Source organism: Apium graveolens, chromosome 6 (assembly GCF_009905375.1).
Source record: "Apium graveolens cultivar Ventura chromosome 6, ASM990537v1, whole genome shotgun sequence".
In the NCBI taxonomy this organism is placed as follows: Eukaryota; Viridiplantae; Streptophyta; class Magnoliopsida; order Apiales; family Apiaceae; genus Apium; species Apium graveolens.
In genome coordinates, this window is record NC_133652.1 from 6273882 (window position 1) to 6294861 (window position 20980).

Sequence of the window (20980 nt, forward strand, 5' to 3'; positions counted from 1 at the left end):
ATAATTATAATATTAAAACACACGCCACACACATGGACGTGACTATAGAGTGTAATCTACTCTTATTCTATCATCTGCATTCTTGCGGAAATCGGAATTAATCAGTTGAGACGTCGATTTATGGATTATCGGTAATTTTTTGAAAAATCGATTAATTTATCGTTGTTATTGGATCAGATCAAATATTTCGAAAAATTTATTGGCAAATTTTCAAAAATTGACGGACTTCTATAACCATGCTTACTCTAATTATATACCGATGTTATGTGCGGGTGAAGGACAAATTTAGCCTATTTTTACACAAAATTAATAAAAAATGATCAATTTCTGAAAGTTGGCCAACTTTAGCCGCTGGGATACCCAACTGTCAGTGGAGTATTCACTTTATATGTCAGTGGAGTATCCCATATATGAATACCCAACTACCAGTGAAGTATTCAATTGACTAAAATTGACCACTTTTTTCAGAAGGGCTATTTTGGTTAAATTTTTTCAAAAATTGGCTATTTTTGTCTCGTTCTGCACACACAGGTATGTTAAATAGGAAAGGACAAAAATATATGAATACAAGGGTCCATTGTTACTGAATCATAAGCTGCAAATGAAATTGTTCAGAAGCTCTACACAGAGGCTATGATATAATCCATCAGGAACATCACATATATTTAAATTATGTTGACAAATAACTTTTTATTTTTTTGAAGTAGAAAACAGAAAATTTAAAGGGAATGCCCATTATATCTCAACAATTTGAGTAACCAAGAAAATTTCTAAATTTGAGCTTTACAATAATACAATGCTCCACATTAAGTAGTGTGATCCAGTACATGAAACCTGCCTCTAATGCATATATGCTTGAGCCTTCCATTGTTGCTGAGCCTCTACGGCTGCGATGGTCTAGGAGATGTTGGGGGCTTAAAATCTGGATACTGCAGCCAAAAATATTATCAATGCACAAACTTCTTCATTAGGATATTTACAAAATAAGTAAAATATTTACCAAAAATATTAAGGTAGTAAAATTTTTATGGTGTAGGCTTTTGGTTAAAGTCGTAAACTGTATTTGTAGAGCTCAAAGAAACTTTACGTATGGAAATGGCGAAAGTGGTCTTGAGGGAGTAGGGAGTGATGCTGCTGTAGCTTCTGGAGCAGGGACTGATTCGACTTCTGGAGCAGATACTGTTTCTGTTTCTGTTTCTGCTTTGAGAGGTGCAGAGTTTGAAACGACTTCTGCAGGAGGGACTGAATCGACTTCTGGAGGTACTTCTGTTGTTTGCACAGTGCTTTCAGTTATAGTAGCACTAGCCTCTGGTGGTGCAGGGAGAGAGTTGCTAATCGTAATGGATGGTAGGAAAGCCTTTCCGATTTGCTGAGTTTATTTGTCAGAAATCAAAACAAAAATTACTGATTTGCATCAGGAAATGAAATCTAGAATATTTAAGCCAGGATTCATTTCTTTTAAGTCGAATATAGTATAACTATTATATCATATGATTGCATTTTTAGATAAAAAAAAGTACCTTTATATCATCAACAACCTCTTTAGGGGCCACTTGTTTGGTCAAGAACTCGTCTAGTTGTAGAAAAGTTTGTTTTCGGTCCTAACAAGGGAACAATAGAAGTATTGTTATTAACCCAAAACAATCACGCAAAGCACCAAGCTAAAGCATTTGAAGCAGAAAGATATTACGTATTGATACTAAAGAACTGAACTATTATTATCGTAATAACTTGTTTAAACATCAATCAGAGCTATGTTAGATTAAGTTAATTTAGATACAATATTACATGAATCTAATATCTGAAAACCAAAATTGCTTTTACTCTCACTATACTGTGACAAACGTTGAGAGAAATAGAGAATTACAGATAGCTCTGAGACCAGAGTATATTCTCTAAGCACTTTAGTTGAACAGATGATCACAATTATATCGAGAAATACACTAACCTCTGCAAATAGGAGTTTCTTGCTAAGAAATTGAACAATTGCAGCTGAACCTAAGACTTGAAGCAGTGTTTCTACCTGAATTATCACATCAAATAAGGAAACAAAACAGAAAAGAACATTATGCTTGGCGGGAACGAAAAGGAACAGAAGACAACTAGAGGTACTTGCGGCCAACCTCTGTATATGCTAGCAAGCTTAGACCAGTAGCTGCAGCTACACCAAGAGCAACCGAAACTGCATCTGATCCCTCCTGGAAGTTACATTATTCTTATGATAATCTTATAGTAAACATTGTAGATAAAATGTTGAGGATATTATGAATAGAAAATTAACTGCTCTTCATAGTCCCACAGATATCAGACCCTTCATTACAGAGCCGGCAGAACAAAAGATATAGGAGATAGCTTAGCAAGAAGAAACATATGGCAGACCTCATTTTATGTTTCTTAAGAGGTGAAATAATCGTGTAGTGTAGTGCCAATGGCATTTGAAAGGATTGTGAACCATTACGCTTAAACTGATAGATGATGTAGAGATTTAAACATCAGTTCAATCTGGGGCTTAAGGATTTTTGCCATCAGGTCAACCAGCACATAAAAAAACCGTTATGTCAAAATCACATGACATTAAAAAACCATTCTAGCATTCAGCTGTTTGACTTTTATCAAAAGAGTTCTAAAGGAAACAAGTGTTGAATCTAGAATGCAACATTGAGAGCAGGTTCAGCCAAAATATGAATGTTCAGTCGGAGGTTCTTTCTCTACCAGTTTTGGCAAATTCCTCGACTATTTGGTAGGGGAAGTTGTTCATTATTGCTTTTGCTTTATTGTCATTCACTCTTGATCATGTTATCCTTTTATTCAAACCACAAATCTGGTCTACATGCATGATGAACCTACGATGTCTACAAGGTGCAAGATTCTAGTCAACTACAACTTAATTAAGACGAAACATCTTATTTAGAGAAATTTTAATAGTTGCAACATTTTGTAAAACTAGAAATTAGCTATATTAATATAAGAATATAATCTAGTGCAAACAAACCTCTGAATTTACATTCATGAAGTACTATACCATAATTTTCTGACATTGAGTGTTTCACTCTTCAGCTTATGACATAACTAAATAGTCCTTTTTAAAATTATAAACAAGCTGCAATATTTATCTACAGGTGAGAAGCATACCCCAATTGCATCAGTCAAACTACTAAAATCAAAACTGAATCCTTTCTTTGGTTGAATCCAGGGAAGACCACTGCTCTGCAAGCATTACAGATTCACATTTAACTAGAAATACTTGAATATAGTGACAGAACATATAAAAAGAGGATGCAGGCGAAGATAAGACTAAGAGCGACAGAATAAGGTAACAACCATCCATCCTTTGGGTCCTTCTGCACCATCTTTAATTGCATAGGCAGCTTTAAATCCATTTGCTGTCACCAACTCTGCAACCAGTTCAGAGCTTCCATCGAACCTGGGTTCCATCTCGGGTATATTAATTTATTACTTTTGTTCTAAAAAGCACAAAAAGAAACTCCAAGTAAAAAACAAATAACTCTGTAAATGTTATGAAATTGTGGTCGGGGAAAGACAAAGAGATGATCAGGATGATCCAATTTTGAGGAGGTATATAGGAAACCTCTGCTAGTGATTATCACATTGTGAACATTAGAATGGTTTCCAACACTAATACGAGCGTTAAAATATTCTTAGACCAGACATTCCGAAAGACACTGGGGCATATCGTGAACATGATATTATTATCTCTCTAGACTCTAATTCCAACCCCTCCAGCACTCCAAAGGGGCTCACGGCAGATTTCTCATATCAGTTTTGTTCTCCCTGAATTGAGAAGAAAAAAAAAGAGTAACCATCATCTTACTTGTCTAATATAAACAATGTGGTATTCTCCGGTTCCTTGAATTTCAGAGCCAGCTTCTTCAAGAAACCTGGCTTATCTTCACCATTATACATAATTTGCACAGATTTCTTGCTCAAACTTTTAATATCTGGTGTGCCAACTAGCCTCAAGTCTGCTAATGCCCTTATATCAATCAACTGAGCATTAGCATCTTCCGATAATTTGGCATAAGCATTCTTTGCAGTCTCAATACCCCAAGGCTTAGAATCACCAAAAAACTGAGACAAGATCAATGGAACAGACAAAATGGCAGCACCACCAGCAATCACAGCTGGATTGTCAGCTACAAAACTAGTAAAACTGTCAAGAATGCCACCAACATCAGAATCAGAACCAGTTGTTGTAGATTGTTGTAATGCCTCTTCATAAGTAAGAGCTCTAGCATATCCTGTACTCAAAACAGATGATAACAACACTAGCCCACCTCGAAAATTTCTTGAAATTTCTTCAGGAACATTTCTTGGTGACTTGAGTGAAGAAATAGTAGTTATCTTTTTGGGTTTTGTTGCTGTTCTACTAGAAAGCACAGATATTGAAGTTAAGCCAACTGCATTGAGGGCCTCCATAGCATAATTCTTGAAATTAAAAAAGATGGAAGCTATCAAGATTTTGTAAGAAATGGCTTAATCACCCATAAGATTGATTGATTGTTAGTTTATGTGGTATATTTTGTTAACATTTAGGCCTCACCATCACTGTGGTTCAGCTTGGGTTTTCAGTGGATGAGTTGCTGACATGGAAGGAGAGATAATAAAGCAACTAATGGGTTGTTGCCACGTGTCATGTGTAATCCAGAGGGCGGGTGATGATGCTGGTTGGTTGTGTAATAAAAAGTCTATGTTTTTGCCATGACAGATTGAGTGGCCGAGAAATGGTTGAAATGCAAGAAGGATCGGGAGTGTGCAAGTACAACTCCATTAATTTATTATTATTTATTTATAATTTTTATAATTAAATTTTGTGTTTTTTTGAAAAATATTAATGTATAGAAATATTTTTGCAATATTTCATAATCACAATCTAGACAAGTTGAGCGCGATGAGATAGTTTCATATAATCCACTCTAAAATCTCAATGTTTGTTAGAGAAAAAATGAAAAAGTTTTTTTCAGATCAGACCTATTTTTTACGATAAATTCGCTCTAGAATCTCAACAAGTGTGTAATAGAAAAATTATTTTGAGAATAACGCTTATTTTTTACATAAATTTATCTTTTGGATACTTACCGTGTCAACTACTTTTTCCGGGATCTCGTGACTGTAGGTGAAATATTATTTATCGTCATTTCAGATTTTGAATTCGATGTCGTAGATCGAAGATTTCTTAGATAAATACTCCCTCCGTCCCCCTCAATTCTTTACATGGGGGACGGACACTCGGCACATACTTTAATACTCTTATTAAATGTAGTTACATTAATTTTTTTCAAAATTTTTTTGTTCTAAATAAAAATATAATATTCAAACTCTTATATTAAAAAAAAAATTAAAAATAAATTACGAAAATATATATTATAATTGTGTTAAAATACATGTCGTATGAAAAAAAACCCGTAAAGAATGCACCTAAACCTAAAATATCAAAAAATAATGTATTCTAGAGTATAAACCCCCAAGGAATAAAATCAGTTGAGTGACAGTTTTGCCCTCGGCTATTTGTAAAAAATCCATTTCAAGAAGATAACAAAACACAAACATCAGCAGAAAAGGGGTTTAGGCTATATCCATCATAAACCCTAAAAACTTGCTGCTTCCCCTCTTTTCCATTCTACTCAGGTTAGCTATTTTCTTCAGTTTTATATATATACACATATCTGTATCTCTTCATGTGTGCCTGTTAAATATGTTTTGTACCTGATGTTTGATTATTGTTTATCATTAATTATAATCCCAACATAGGAAATCATTACAATGGAACCTAAGTTGTTGATGTTCTCTCCCAAAACATCACCAGTTGTCACTGTTTTTCCTCTTTCTTTTTCGTACAATTCTTGTTTGCTTCAAAGTTCAAAGCTTTTGCCTTGTGTCTCTGTTTCTTCAAAACTACCACCAAAGTCTGTCTTTTTAGGTCAGAATTTGGTTCTGGATAATCATTTTCTCAATTCAAGAAAACCCCGTGTCGCATTTCCTCCGATTAGAGCTGTTGTTAAGAGAAGAAAAGAGCTTCCTTTTGATAATGTGATTCAAAGAGATAAGAAGCTTAAATTGGTTCTCAAGATTCAGAAGATTTTAGTTAGTCAGCCTGATCGTGTAATGCCGCTTCGCGATTTGGGTAGGTTTAGGAGGGAATTGGGGCTTCAGAAGAAAAGACGATTTATTGCGTTGCTGAAGAAATTTCCAAGAGTTTTTGAGTTTGAGGAAAAAGGGGTTTATTCACTTAATTTTAAGTTGACACCTGAAGCTGAGCAGCTTTACTTGGAGGAGTTAAAAGTTAGAAATGAAATGGAGGATTTGCTGGTTATTAAGTTGAGGAAATTGTTGATGATGTCGTTGGATAAAAGAATTTTGTTGGAGAAGATTGCCCATTTGAAAACTGATCTCGGGCTTCCTTTGGAATTTCGTGACACCATTTGTCACCGATATCCACAATATTTTAAGGTTGTTTCGACTGGACGAGGCCCAGCCTTGGATTTAACTCATTGGGATCCTGAACTCGCTGTCACTGCTGCGGAGCTTGAGGAAGAAGAAAATCGTGAAAGAGAGTCAGCGAGGAGAGATTTAATTATTGACAGACCGCCAAAGTTTAGTAGAATAAAGCTACCAAAAGGTCTTAAGCTTTCTAAAGGGGAGATGAGAAGGATTCAACAGTTTAATGACATGCCTTTTATATCACCTTATTCTGACTTCTCCGCTTTGAGGCCTGGTACAGCAGAGAAAGAAAAGCATTCCTGTGCTGTTGTTCACGAGATGCTAAGTCTCACTGTAGAAAAGAGAACTCTAGTGGATCATCTTACTCATTTTAGAGAGGAGTTTAGGTTCTCCCAGCAGCTTAGAGGGATGCTGATAAGGCACCCTGATATGTTCTATGTGTCGCTGAAAGGGGAGAGGGATTCGGTTTTCCTCAGGGATGCATATCGTGATTCTCATCTTGTTGAAAAGAATAAATTGCTGCTTATTAAAGAGAAGCTCCGTTCACTTGTCGCTGTTCCACGAGTCAGAGGGTCAGTGAGACCTGATACTCGTGAGAATCAAGAAAGTAACGAGGCAGAGGATGGAAGTGGCGTGGAAGATGAAGATTGGTCTGATATTGATGGTTTAATGAGTGGGGGTGACGATGAAGATGGTGATGATGATGATGATTGGAGTGATGATGAAGGTGATGATATGCCACCAGATTTCGATGAAGGTGAAGAAACTTTGAAGCTTGAACCAAGAAAACAAGCTAAACAGTTATCTGGCTCCACTAAGAATGAAGACAAGGCTCTTTCTCCCATGTTCCCTGATGGTCGTCCAAGAGAACGTTGGTAAATACAGTAATATCATGCATAGTTTAAGGATCGAAATATCATGCGTCATTAGAAGGGTGTAATTTCCTTATGGGCTGGATTACCTAAAGAATTTGTAATCCTTGGATAAAGAAAACATTTTGTCATATTGGAGGTTTGGCATATTTATGTGACTTTTAGTTCTTTCTTTTAGTGACGCAGATAAAATGCTTCGATTATAGATGACATATTATAATAATTGCTGGTTTCTTTGCTTTTGCTGTATTAGATCACGAAACCAGAAAACCGTGTGCATTAAAATCTGTTCAATGCCTGACTTTGTCATTGTATCATTAAGCACCAGTAATTATGCAACGTAGCTGCAAAATTTCTGGGTGTTACCAGCACATATTTATTACAACTTGTAGGGTCAACAAATTCAATAATCTTCCACAGGCCTTAGATAAACAGGGTTTGTCCTAGCACATTGTTCATTCCACCCCTGGATTTTTTTGGTGAACCTGCATGATTATTTTTATTTTCCATGTAATTTAGCCCACATCTCCCATACACAACCCTTGACTATCACTGGATAAGTTTGAGTTTGTACTTTTCTTCTATAGATCTCCAGCGGGAAGGCTTGTGAGTGAGAATTGATATTTCCATTTTCATCTCCTAATGTTTAAGATACAAGCATATACTGTTCGCTTCTGTGTAGGGGTGGAACCATTTTGGAGTTTACCAGAAGAGAAAAGGGGGTTCATAAATTCTTTGTAATCATGTGAATGATTTAATTCTAGCGGATTTAGGATTGTTCTTTTAAAGTTTCACTGCACTAATAATATTATTCTACCAACTGTTTATTGTGTGTTGTAACAAAATATATCTAAAAGTAATCATAGAGTCCTTGAACCCTGCAACTGTTAGATGTGCTTCTCTTATTTCTGGTGAAAGCTGTGCAGTTGAAATTTACAATGACTTTGAAACAAGATTTAACTTTCTAACCATCTTTGATGCTATGACTAATATCTTTTGTGAGGGGAATATCATATTAGATATGAAGTGCTTTTTCCTCTTTTTGGTTTGGTTATCTATGCTTTGTTGTTGGCCCAGAAGGATAATATACACAGGACCTGTTCCTAGTTAATTCTTATATTAAACTCTTCGATGCACAAGATTTTTTCTTGTTGAATCCTATTCGGGTCATCATTTTGTCTTAAGACAAATTGTGCGCCTAGTTTAGATGGGTCCTTGCGTATCAGGTCGTACTCGTAGCCTAGGGCCTTGTAACACTGTCGTAACTTCTAGGATTAGTGAGTATTCAAAAAATAAACCATGGATTATTTATTGAACGTTATATTTGTTAAATTTGGTATATCATGTTCTTTTTAATGTTGTGCACTTTGCTCTGCATGTAATGGTCAAGCATTTACTCATTTGATGAGCAAGGCTAGTTTGGGTGTTTTACGTGTAGCAGGTAAAATTTTAAAAATATAAATTGGCTACATTACATGCAGTGGACGTCTCTTTCCCCTCTTGTAGGGGTGACCAGAGTTAGTCCCACTAGATATTGTGTAAATAGGGATTCTTGAACTTTTAAAATGACATTAGCTGCTGCTAATATCAAGACAGAAAAAGAATCAAGTTCGTACGATAAATCTTCCAAGGCAGTGGTTGTCAAGGGCTCCTGGCTTGCTTTTCCTTTGTCACCTGATGTCATGGATTCTCTTACGGATGTAAGTTGATGATGTTCTGAGCATTTATATTTACATGTTTGCCCAGTCATAGGCTAGTAAAAGCTTGTTTCCGATTGTTCATACTAACTGATGTTCTTCTCTAAAACGGAATATTATTTGTAACAGATGTTTTGGCTGTCCACTTATTGAAGGCTATGGCATGAATGGGACCTCCTGCGGGATTAGCACTTCAGAAGAATGAGGTAACTTATCTGGTCATGTTGGTTATCCTAGTTCTGCATGTTGTCAGCTATGTATGACCGCATATATACTGGCATATATACTGGTGCCTTTTCTTTGTCATAGTTATAAAAACTTTAGTAAATGGATATTGTAGAGATTGAGCATTGCAAGTTAGTAACTATATATGTACCTAATGACTTACTTGGAAAGGGGTGAGCATGTATCTTGAGTACTGTTATCGGATTTTGTTTCTCTCATTATATTTTCTCTCTGCATCTCATTAGTTGCACAGGATCGCATATAAAGTAATATGGTAGACCAATATCTAAGGATCCATTTGTTTTCCGGAAAAAAAACTTGATTTAAAAAAATATATCCAGGAATATAGTTTCTGTGAAATGTAAATTTGTTTGCGTATTAGTACATATTCACCCAGCAAGGATCTGATATAGGCAAGAATATGGGGTGGGTATGGATTTCCTGGTCTGAAGCCGTTTGCTTGTTGAGTTTTTCAAGCAAATAATAACTTTCCTTTCCTGCCATGAAATAATATGCAGCTGTCTTCCGTATTTCAATTCAGATTCTAGTTAAATTCATGATTTATCGGACTTATCCAAACAAGTCAAACCCATGATGCAGTTAATTGCTGCTTATAAGTTGTGACCATGCCACAAAATAGTACTCCCTCCGTCCCACCCAATTCTTTATATTGGGGGATGATTGCTCGACACGCATTTTAAGGCTCCTTTAATGTATAGCTCTGTAAATTATTTTAAACTTTTTCTTTTTCTAAATAAAAATATTATGTTTATATTTTTATTCAAAAAAAGAAAATTTTAAAAACAAGTTATGTAAGTGTATTTTATAATAGCCTTAAAATGCGTGTCGAACATTGGAAAAAACATGTAAAGAAATGAGTGGGACGGAGGGAGTAGACAGGTAAGGACTAACCACCACAATTTACAATACCAATAGGGTTAGAGTTTCATCTTAATATTACTTTGCTTCATGTTTTACAATTGGTGGTGCTCCATGTGGGAATATAGGGTAGACAGATGCAAGCAAATAGGGATTTATTAAGTTGTTACATTCTGATTATTATTGACCTAATTAGGTATAGACACATGCATTCACTGTATAATGAATTTGATAAATAAAGAAACTTCGAGATTAAGATTGCATACTTGCATAATAACCAGAACATAAATTAGCATAGTTATGGTTAGGCTTCTTTATTGGTGTAGTTGTATATGAAATATAAATACAATCTACTACTCTTAACATCTAAAGAGCGAAGACAGTCATATATTTTCGGCGAAGCTATTATTAGAATCTGCAGATCCAGACTTGGATTCTTGTTGGCTTACAGAAAAATCTTTAGCAGCCCATCTATAAAATATTAGCAATCAAACTTACAGACTGCCTAATGAAGTGATCCGTATTCACTTGATGCACATAAGATTAGGAGGGAATGCTAAATAGATTTTCATGATCATTGATGCTTTTTTAATCTTGTTTTTTTCTCTTCTGTTAAGATTTTCATCACACAATTATTCCAGGACGAAAGCCCTCATCTATGAGGACAGACTAGTTTTCAATAAGATAAAAATGGAGGGTCGTGTTCATATCATGTGTTCGGGCCTCGGGGGCTTCACCTTTGTCACCCGATGTCATGGATTTTTTATGGATGTAAGTTGATGTTGTTAGGTGGATTTCCATTTTCTCCATTTGTATGTTTGCTAAGTCATAAATACTAGAAGCTTGTTTCTATAGTTCATACCAACTGATCTTCTCTGAAACGGAATATTCTTTGTAACAGATGTTTTGACTGTCCAATTTTTGAAGGCTGTGGCAAGACTGAGACATCCTGTGCGATAAGCACTTTGGGAGAAGGAGATAACTTAAAGGAGATAACTTATGTGGTCATGTTGGTTCTTAAGCTATGTATGACCGGATAAATGACGGTGCATGCACTCTTTCCTGGATTCATTTGTTTTCCGGTAAATAACTTGATTTTGAAAAATATGTTCAGGAATATTATTCTGGGGTAGTATATTCCTATGTCTAGCTGTCATTGGAAAAATAATAATGAACGGTGAGAAAATGTTTAAAATTTAAAAAATTTCCCTAACAGGCGTAGCTTTGAGCCTAATATCTGCCCCGTCTGATAGAGTCCAAAATTCTCATATATTTATACTTTATTATTTTAATAAATAAAATTTAAATGATTATTTTAGAAAAAAATAATTAATTATATGTATTGGGTTACTTTTATATTTCATATGTTTACGTTTTTTAACATTTTTTATTTATAAAAATATATATTAGTTCTCAGATCAAACTTGAAAGGTTGATTCTGTTTCGGTAACAAGACCATCTCCCTTATCATTATTTTCCCTACGATGAGCATTGCCATTGTTCTGTAAAGTGCTTGCCCCTGTTATTTGTGACCTAATTTCATCAATTGATTGCATTAATCAAACCAGAGTATCTTCTACTTTCTTATTCTGCAAATCCTGTTCTGATTAGAAGTATTTAATTTCTTCTCCATCGTTATGACTTGATCGTCCATGGATGCTGTTCTTCGTGTTCTAGCCAGCGTAGGTATAAGCTTGTATATTGTGTATGTATATACTATTAGTTAAGAATCGAGATGCTCTGATAGACTGGTACTAATGATAAGGGTAATCAACCTTCAAGAACTAATTGATACAAATCATAACTTACAAAAGAGATTAAACGATAGAGAGATGAGAAAGATGAGAGACAGAGAGAGACAATAAAGAATGAGATGAGAAAATAAGAACTTGTTATTTCATTTCTTGAATGAATTGTACAGAATGAATTCATCGGTTTAATACAGTTGAAAATGTTCCCAACTAAATTTTCCGTCCAATTTATCAACTAGTGGACAAAAGTCTAATTTTGACATTTTTGACTTGTTCTGGTCAATCCTCCTATAACAATAACATGTTATGAAATGTATACGAAAGATGCTTGAAATATAACCGTAGTACATGATCCTTGAAAATTTTGGACCAATTCCCAGTTATTTTTAATGCGAAAAATGAATTTGAGTGTATCTCAACAGTAAAAGCAATGACCCTGAAGAAGATAAGTGAGCGGGCACAATTCTTATTTTTGTACACCATATCTTATGACTTGTGTGAGCATAATAGACCTTATCCACTAAAAAATAAACTAATAACACATAATTTCACATTGAGATGTCCCCCACCTCTATACCTGAAATTCAGAGGATAAATCTCGGAGTCAATACTCTGAACATGAAAGTAATGGGCATAAACGATCTTCTATCGTTCGATTTTATGGACTCTCCTTCTCAAGCTCTAATTTCTGCCATGGAACATTTGTATAGTCTTGGAGCTCTGGATGAAGAGGGGGCTTCTCACTAAATTGGGTAAGAAAATGGCAGAACTTCCGATGGATCCTCCCTTATAAAAAAATGCTCCTTGCTAGTGTTGATCTTGTTTGTAGCAATGAGATTCTGACTATTGTTGCCATGATTCAAACTGGAAATATATTCTACAGAGATGGAGAAAAGCAAGCTCAAGCTGACTAAAAAAGGGCCAATTTTTTTCAGCCTTAAGGAGATCATCTTACCTTGCATGCTGTGTACGAGGCCTGGAAAGCAAAAGGTTTTTCTAACCCATGGTGTGTTTAGAATTTTGTCCTAGATGCAACATTGAGGAGGGCTCAAGATGTGCGGAAACAGCTCATTTCCCTCGTGGACAGGTATGTATATCCATCTTCCAGTCTTTGTGTACATTTTTATTCGTATGACTTTCCTTCATTACATTAAAAAAAAAAGGTGAACACAAATTAAATGCTCCTGTGTTTATGTGTGTGCGTGAGAGAGAGGAAGATGTATGTTGCAGACAAGGTGTATACGTACACCTGCATATAGAAGGCCAGTATATCTTTTGTTCATTCCTTGCTTCCTTAAGTAACGCTGATTGTTTATGGTCATGCATTGCATATTTGAAGCTGTCTAGTTTCTGAAGTGTAATATATTGATCTACTTTCAGCTCTAGTTTGTATATACAAGTAGTAGTTTGAAGTTCTTTATTCTTGTAATTTGTTAGCATGTTGTCGGCATAAAATTTTCAACTCTAGAACTGCATTCCTTGTCAACCTGGCCACCCTTCTCTTACCTTTGTTCATTACTTGATTGAAGAAGCTCTCTTCTCCTGGATGGGAGGAGCTCAAGAATATAGTTTACTTCATATGTAGGTCATTTCTACCATTCGTTTTTTTTTGTAGTGTATGAATGATAAAAACAATATTAGCATATATAAGAAGATAACTTTATAAGATAAAAGTAAAAACCATCATCATCTACATATAAAAAAATATTTACGTTCATATATTAATAATATAAAAATAAAATATACAATATAAAGATAAAAGACATAGATATATACATAATTATAAAATCGGAAAATATATATAAGTAATTATGTACATATTGGTCAAATAGATAAAAAAACAAAACTCATGAACTAAGAAGTTTAGTTAAAGGGAAAAAAGGAAAAAAATATAAAATAGATCAAAGTATATTATTATATGAGATACCAGCCTGACCTGCGTACAAGAGAGTCATAAAATTTGCACCCTAGTCACTCCCGGTGATCAAAAATTGTCACCACGTGTTAGCTCTTTTTAATTTTCTTTTGCAATATAACTTTTCACCCTGGACTTCGTTTAGAGACCGACCCAGATTGGAATCACATTTATTGTTGTTCTTTTTATTATCCACGTTTTACCCCTTACTTCCGAGTTTTAAAAAAGGTGGAAAGCAAGTGGAAGCTTTCCCTAATTGTGCTCCCGAGTTTTTAAAAGAAACGAAAACAAATAGTTATGAATGTAAATTTTACATACATTACCTCCAAAACTTTACCTTTGTAACACTTACTTCCTTCCCTAATAAAAAATTGGTAGCACGGCTTTAGACTTGTAACCAATAATAATAATCACGTGTGGTAGCTCAACTTCAGAACGTGTGTACTGTTACACAACAAAGTTAGAGCATCAATAATTGTTAAACCCACTTCCTATTATTTTTGGGTCCTAATGAATCAATAATTGTTAAACCCACTTCCTATTATTTTTGGGTCCTAATGAATGCCAACTCATGTCAAAACAGGTTTACTAAAAATGTGGCCAAACTCACCCAATAATAAGCCCACTTTCCCTTTCATTAAATATATTATATTCTTGTGTATGGATATAATAAAACTAACTTTACTATTAACTAATGTAAAATTAAGATACTGTTTCATATAATCAAACTTAAAAGACAAAGATAATATAAAATATTGAAATGATTTTGAAGTGGTCCAGCCCACCGTCGTGGGACTGATCACATTTCTCTTCTTTTCTTCAATGAAATTGAGTCTTGAAATTTCAGCCACTTTCACTTTACGTGGATCGAGAAGCCAAGTGATCCCCAATATTGGGGATGCTCTTACAGGCTTCACACACACCACTGACAACAACAAATTCAACACACTCCCTGTGGTGAATTTGTTGTCACTGTGGTGAATTATTGGGTGTGCTTGGCCACAGTTTTATTAAACCTGTTTTGACGTGAGTTGGCATTCATTGAGACCCGAAAATAATAGGAAGTGGGTTTAGCCATCTTGGATGCTTTAACTTTGTTGTGGGACAGTACCCACGTTATGAAGTTGAGCTACCACGTGTGATTATTATTATTGGTTACAAGCCTAAAGTCTTGCTCCCAAATTTTTATTATGGAAGGAAGTAAGTGTTAGAGAGGTAAAGTATATTTATCCTAAAAATAGGATGAAAGTTTTGAAGGTAAAGTATGTAAAATTTACATTCATAATCACTTGTTTCTTTAAAAACTCAGGAGCACGATTAGGAATGTTTCCACTTGCTTTCCAACCTTTTTAAAACTCGGGAGTAAGGGGTAAAACGTGGATAAAAAGAGCAACAATGAAATGTGATTCTAATCTGGGTCCGTTTCTAAACGAAGTCCTGGGGTGAAGAGTTATGTTGCAAAAGAAAATTAAAAAGAACTAACACATGGTGACAATTTTCTATCACCAGGAGTGATTATGGTGCAAATTTTATGAATCCAGGCCAGACTGGTATCTCATATAATAATATACTTTTATCTATTTTATATTTTTTTCCCTTAAACTAAACTTGTTAATCCTGGAGTTTTGTTTTTTATCTATTTGACCAATATGTACATAATTATTTATATGTATTTTCTGATTTTGTAATTATGTATATATCTATGTCTTTAATTTTTTTATTGTATATATTTTTTTATATTATTAATATATGAGCGTAAATATTTTTTTAATAGGTAGATGATGGTTTTACTTTTATGTTATAAATTTATCTTCTTATATATGTAATATTGTTTTTATCATTCATACGTTACAAAAAACGAATGGTAGAAATGGCCCAAATTCGATAGAAACTGAGCCACCAAAATTTAAATAGCTTCTTCCCATTTCGCTTCTGGAGCTAATTTAAATTTTACGCTATACAATGGCTTGTAACTCAAAATTACCCTGCGATAAAATTACATTTTCACTTTTCTGTAATTTTAATGTTGTGTTTTTATAAATGTATATAAATGTGACAAAACTGATGAACATTGTAAATGCCTCCCCTGCATTGTTTTCTTGAACTACTGCTTTCTAACGTGATATGCGCACTACTGCTTTCAAACGTGAGATGCACAAGGGTCATATTCATTTCTGCTCTGACATTATTAATTTCTCAAAATTATTTCAGAGAGATACGCTACAATTCCCTGGTGAGGTACTTCAAAGTACGGCTGTAAAGTGACCGAGCTGATTGTTAGGCTCGACTCGTTAAGTAATCGAACTCGAGTTCGAACTAGAAAATATGCTCGTTAAGCTAAACGAGTAGATCCGAGTTTTACAAGTGGTCGACTCGAACTCGACTCGAGATTAACTCGACTCGTTAAACTCGACCCGATAAGCAATATGTATAAAAAAATCTAAATATATACACGAGCATGCTCTATTCTAAATCTTAAGCGGTAGTATCATGAAGTTTTATTTCCGAGACTTCAAATATTTTCTTCTAATACGGTAATTGTGAAAAAACTCAAACTCGAATTTTAATTGTGAAAAAAGACCATTTTTTTTAAAAAAAATTAATGACCAACTTGAACTTGACTCGAATTCGACTCGACTCGAAAAGTTCGTGAACAACTCGAACTCGACTCGGTTGTTAACGAACTCGAGTTCGAACATTAAAATCTGATCGTTAAAATTTTCGAACTCATCTCGACTCGTTAAGAAAAAAACTCGAACTCGTTAAGAAAAAAGCTCAACTCGACTCGGTTCGTTTACAACCCTACTTCAAAGAATTACACAAATGAACTTATATCCCAGAGATTACACAAAAGACTCTATACAACCTGATTTTCACTTCATCACATTGAAAAACAAAAAAACACTGTGCTAAGCCAGATATAAATTATTTTCTGGATTACAAAAATGTTTTATTTAATTGATTTCAGAAGAAAACCAAGAATGTGTGTAAACTTAAAAATGCTAATATTCAGGTAATCCAATATGCTTTGCATTGTAACATCTCTCATCCATTCTCTGCTCTCTTCAGCTATATATCACCGTAGAAGACATTACAAATTGTGCATGCAGCCTCCGACCTTACTTTAATATCATCCGCTTCAAGGAGTTTTGAGAGATAATCCCTCACTCTGGCTTTGTCCATATCCTGCTAATTCCAGTTACAAGATTAGGTAGATGCAGCAAATCAAATACAGTAGAATTTACATCTATACGACTAAACATGAACGAAGTCATCCAAAAAATCAAAAATAAATCAAACAAAATGGTAAAATTCTTTAAGAACAAAACAGACGTTTATGAATATTCCGCCTTTAACTGCTAACTTCGAAATAATGCGACAAACTTCCTTCTGAAAAGTTTTAGGTTTACGACATATTTCACTCCAGTCGAGGTATTGTAGAAACTTGTGCTTTTTGATCAAGATCTGCAAGAATGAGTAGTTCATTAGAGACTAGACAGAGAACTCATGAACATATGCAGGTATAATTAGAAACTATTTTTAACTCTAAGTATATTCGAATATTGACACTTCAACAAGATTTTTGTTGATTATATAATATTGTTAACTTCAAAATTTTGACAACAACGTATTTGTATTTTTTAAATATCTTAAATTTCAAAAAAAAAATCCTAAACAATTCACACACAGTTTTCAAACAACATTCTTCATCAAAGAAGAACCAAAGGGCTTTAGCCCAGCATTTATCCTTCCTCCTCAACTTAAGGCGTGTCCCTCAGCAACATGTCCATGATATTTTTATTTCCTGAAACTTCTGTATATCGGTGCATGGCTGCGAGGGGAGTCGAAGAAAGAGGATGTGATAAAAGTCCAAGATTCAGTGCACAGAGCATCATGTTTAAGGATTTAAAATCTTGTGTTTTCACACTGAAGCACATTACCCAAACATTATTCTTTTTTTAATAGTTGGAGAAATTGACTAGAAAAAAAGAAGATAAGATCTTTCATGGCAAGCCACAAGGAGCTATCTACAATTAATCTACTATGAAGACTGTAGGTAGAAAGCATCCAAGCTCATGTGTTAATCTAGAAGTAGAATAACCCAGCAATACTTGAGTTCAACTGGTGAAATATTGTAGACAATCACCAGCGTGCCGATATTCTCAAATTGATATATATGCTGGTAGAGATTACAAAGCAAACCTCAAATATTTTTGCTATTAAAAAATAACCCTTTAGTTTCTTATATGGTCCTCGTCAGAAAAGCGGCCTCCTAACATTATCATTCAAATTAGTATTACATATTTATTTGGTTAAGATTTATTTATTTAGGAAGAGTGGGTAGTTTCTGCTTCTGCGTAGTCTTAGTGGCCATAGGAATTAGTAGTTATCATTTATCTATATATAAGGTCGTTCAGAATGTACCCAGGGAGAAATTGAAATTAAACTAGCGGTCATTACACGTTATCATGCAAAAAATGAGTATTTATTTAGCACAATCATTTACACTTGAGGGGGACCTATCAACAAGAGTCGTTAATCAACTTGACGACCAAATTTTACTAACTTATGAAAATCTTTAATCCCTTGAAGATATCTCTAATGGTCAATGCTAATGTTACACAGGAAAGGGTTTGATTCAAAATAGAGCATGGAAACGGATACCCATCAGTTATTGGGTATGACTGGGGTTGTAGACACACACATACATTTACTAAGTTTACACAAAAAAGTAGGTAGAACCCAGCAGATGGTCGCCATACATTTAACTGTTGAAGTTATAAAAATTTAGTTATTTTGCTGTACTCCCGAGTTTGAAAATGGAGAGAAGAGAAGAGAAAAGAAAAGATAATTTTAAAATTTTCCTTCCTAGACGTGCTCCCGAGTTTTTTGGCGAGAGAAGAGAAATTGAGTTTTTTTGGCGAGAGAAGATAAATGATCAAGAGAGAAAATTTCCTATAATTTTTCCTCAAAACTTTCTTCCAACAAATGGGAAGATTTGGAAAGATCCTCTCACATTATCTTCTTCTTCATGGTCACTTTCTCTCCTTTTTACACAAACTCGGGAGCACGCGACTAATTTATTTTCTTCTACTATTTCTCTTCTCTTCTTTTCTCCTCCCATCTTTTCTCTTCTCTCCTAAAAAATCTCTGGAGCACAGCATTAGAAAGTTAATGGGTTTAGACTAGTATATAAGAAAAAGTACATCAATTGCCCATACCTCAATATGGGAAGAATTTCCTGATTCCACAATATATGCAACTACTTCAAGTGCAGAATAGGCAGCCATATTATTCCAGTACCTGAAGCATCTCAGCAGAAATAACCGGCCGTATCAACTAGAAAATTGCAGGAAGACAAAGCCACGAGAGAAAATAGACCAATTCCACTTACCCGATAAATAAAATTAGATTTTTACAGATTTCTCCTTCATTTATCCAACTTTCAACTGCAATTGATAGAAGTGCATAGCATGCTCTCACCATATATCGAACTTCAGACTCCCTAATTTGAAGGATCTTGTCCAAAATGGGTACAACTAAATGTACCTACAAATCATCAAATTGTTAAAATTATATTAATAGTTTTAAATGGATTCACGGGATAAGAGATCTGGAAAAGTAGAGAGCTTATAACCTTATGAGAAGGAATTTTTACTTGACAAACAACTAGCGCCAGAAACTTGGCCAGTTCCTGGATGATCTGGAGATTAGGATAATTAATAGGATCCACATGAATTGCAAGTGCACCTTCTAAAGCACCCATTTCAATCATATAGCTTGCATAATCAGCGGAAACACGGGCCAAGCGTGTCAATGTTTTCAATGCCTAGATAGTTACATAGTATATCCAATTATACACAATCATTCGCAATAACCAAAATGAATAAAATGACTGAGTAAAGATTACAGAAATGGATATCATATCACAATCATCAGACATGAGCTTCACAAGAACTTTAATTGCCTTCTCTTTCATACCAACGCTGCATTCATCAAAATTTGCAAATCCCAGGATGAAAGCAGTCGATCCCTAAAATAGAAGTCCAAAACAGTTCCAGAGATGAGCCCATGATATTGAAAAGTATATTACTAACATTTAGATAGTACAGAATGCATCGAAATATCGAACCTTGGTTGTGGTTTCTTTATTACCGTCGACCAGGACTTCAACAAGGCGCTCAAAAACCAAAGGTTTCAGACCAGCAACTAGGTTTGGCTCTGTTGGTCAAATGCTAATCAGGATAGATTCAATGGAATTAATTAGCAGAATAAATAGAAGAAAATAATAACAACAGTCCTTAACCTCCAATAATCATATCTTCTATCTTTTGTATAGCAGCAAAGTCCTCCTCGTCGTCGGACTCCACCAATTGTTTAACATAATCATCGAGAATTTTAATCTGAATTTATTAAACATGTAAGAGATCCTATCAAACAACAGTATTCTTTCACATTATTATAACTTGAAAATCTAAGAAAAAGCACACTTTTTATAAATTAGGGTTACATACCTTTCTTCGAAGACCAGCCTCGACAATATGCCCCGTCTTTTCATGTTTCAGTACCACCTTCGATTCTTCTTCTCGTTCGTAATCGAAAAGCAGGCTTTCTCTTTTACAATGATGGCTGAGCAACATACCGAGCAAACCCTAAACACAAATATATCAAACGCAATTCCCCAAATACACTAATTAAGCTAATTCAAGAAAATATAATTACAAAAACACTGAAAGAATAATTATACGAAGATTCACCTGTTCTTATGATCCGCTAAAAGGATATATTGAATGCTGTTGTAGTAGTTTGTAATTGTGTTTCTCACGCGAGAGAAAGATAGAGAGATCGAGTGACAATTCGTTGGATATATATACGGGATAAAAATCAATTTTAGAATACAAATCAGAAATCAAATATTTTTTTTTAAAAAATTATTTCGAAATATTACATATATGATATTCAAATCGATCGTTAAAAGATATTGTAGAAAATTACGTTGAAGTCAGAATTTTAAAAAAAATATCGTTTGGTGGGAAAAATCAAATTAAAAACGGAAGGAAAATGCTGGGATTGTGTGCGAAAAAGTGTAGATTAGTTGGGTGTTGTGCTTTTGGGGCACCATTACATTAGATTGATCTAATGATTTAAATTAGTTTTAAGATTCTATTTTAATTTTGGTTT

General features: G+C 34.5%; 3 protein-coding genes and 1 long non-coding RNA gene across 5 annotated transcripts; 2 read left to right on the top strand and 2 right to left on the bottom strand.

Annotated features, from left to right (window-relative positions):
• Positions 1-632: 632 nt before the first annotated feature.
• Positions 633-4569, bottom strand: LOC141666294 (rhodanese-like domain-containing protein 4, chloroplastic). The gene is made up of 8 exons (XM_074472285.1): positions 3833-4569; positions 3322-3424; positions 3133-3207; positions 2124-2198; positions 1949-2023; positions 1521-1601; positions 1088-1369; positions 633-929 (listed from the first exon to the last, which is right to left on the bottom strand). Exons 1-8 carry the CDS (start codon positions 4435-4437, stop codon positions 882-884), a joined length of 1344 nt encoding a protein of 447 aa, XP_074328386.1. The 5' UTR covers positions 4438-4569; the 3' UTR covers positions 633-881.
• A 969-nt stretch (positions 4570-5538) lies between these two features.
• Positions 5539-7512, top strand: LOC141667101 (protein WHAT'S THIS FACTOR 1 homolog, chloroplastic). The gene is made up of 2 exons (XM_074473460.1): positions 5539-5646; positions 5770-7512. The coding sequence occupies exon 2, from the start codon at positions 5782-5784 to the stop codon at positions 7336-7338; it is 1557 nt and encodes a 518-aa protein (XP_074329561.1). The 5' UTR covers positions 5539-5646; positions 5770-5781; the 3' UTR covers positions 7339-7512.
• Positions 7513-8773: 1261 nt separating this feature from the next.
• Positions 8774-16272, top strand: LOC141667591 (uncharacterized). The gene is made up of 7 exons (XR_012552669.1): positions 8774-9031; positions 9158-9234; positions 10774-10903; positions 11034-11214; positions 12594-12635; positions 12767-12970; positions 16010-16272. It is a non-coding gene; the product is annotated as an uncharacterized LOC141667591 (long non-coding RNA).
• Positions 16273-16719: 447 nt separating this feature from the next.
• LOC141664047 (uncharacterized) lies at positions 16720-20650 on the bottom strand. Of its 2 annotated transcripts, none has more exons than XM_074469908.1 (10): positions 20557-20650; positions 20314-20451; positions 20106-20202; positions 19932-20020; positions 19767-19832; positions 19437-19628; positions 19194-19348; positions 19021-19102; positions 17132-17263; positions 16720-16984 (listed from the first exon to the last, which is right to left on the bottom strand). In XM_074469908.1, the coding sequence occupies exons 2-10, from the start codon at positions 20437-20439 to the stop codon at positions 16868-16870; spliced, it is 1056 nt and encodes a 351-aa protein (XP_074326009.1). In that variant the 5' UTR covers positions 20440-20451; positions 20557-20650; the 3' UTR covers positions 16720-16867. The 2 variants fall into 2 exon arrangements, with proteins under 2 accessions (XP_074326009.1, XP_074326008.1); XM_074469907.1 differs by having other exon boundaries at positions 19710-19832.
• Positions 20651-20980: the final 330 nt, after the last annotated feature.

Coding starts and splice junctions, on each gene's coding strand:
- LOC141666294 (XM_074472285.1), bottom strand. CDS start 4,437: ATGGAGGCCCTCAATGCAGTTGGCTTAACTTCAATATCTGTGCTTTCT. Junction 3,425..3,832: donor ACATTGTTTATATTAGACAA/GTAAGATGATGG, acceptor GATGGAACCCAG/GTTCGATGGAAGCTCTGAAC. Junction 1,370..1,520: donor AGGTTGTTGATGATATAAAG/GTACTTTTTTTT, acceptor AAATAAACTCAG/CAAATCGGAAAGGCTTTCCT.
- LOC141667101 (XM_074473460.1), top strand. CDS start 5,782: ATGGAACCTAAGTTGTTGATGTTCTCTCCCAAAACATCACCAGTTGTC.
- LOC141664047 (XM_074469907.1), bottom strand. CDS start 20,439: ATGTTGCTCAGCCATCATTGTAAAAGAGAAAGCCTGCTTTTCGATTAC. Junction 19,349..19,436: donor TAAAAATTCCTTCTCATAAG/GTTATAAGCTCT, acceptor GATGATTTGTAG/GTACATTTAGTTGTACCCAT. Junction 16,985..17,131: donor AAGGCGGAATATTCATAAAC/GTCTGTTTTGTT, acceptor TGGAATTAGCAG/GATATGGACAAAGCCAGAGT.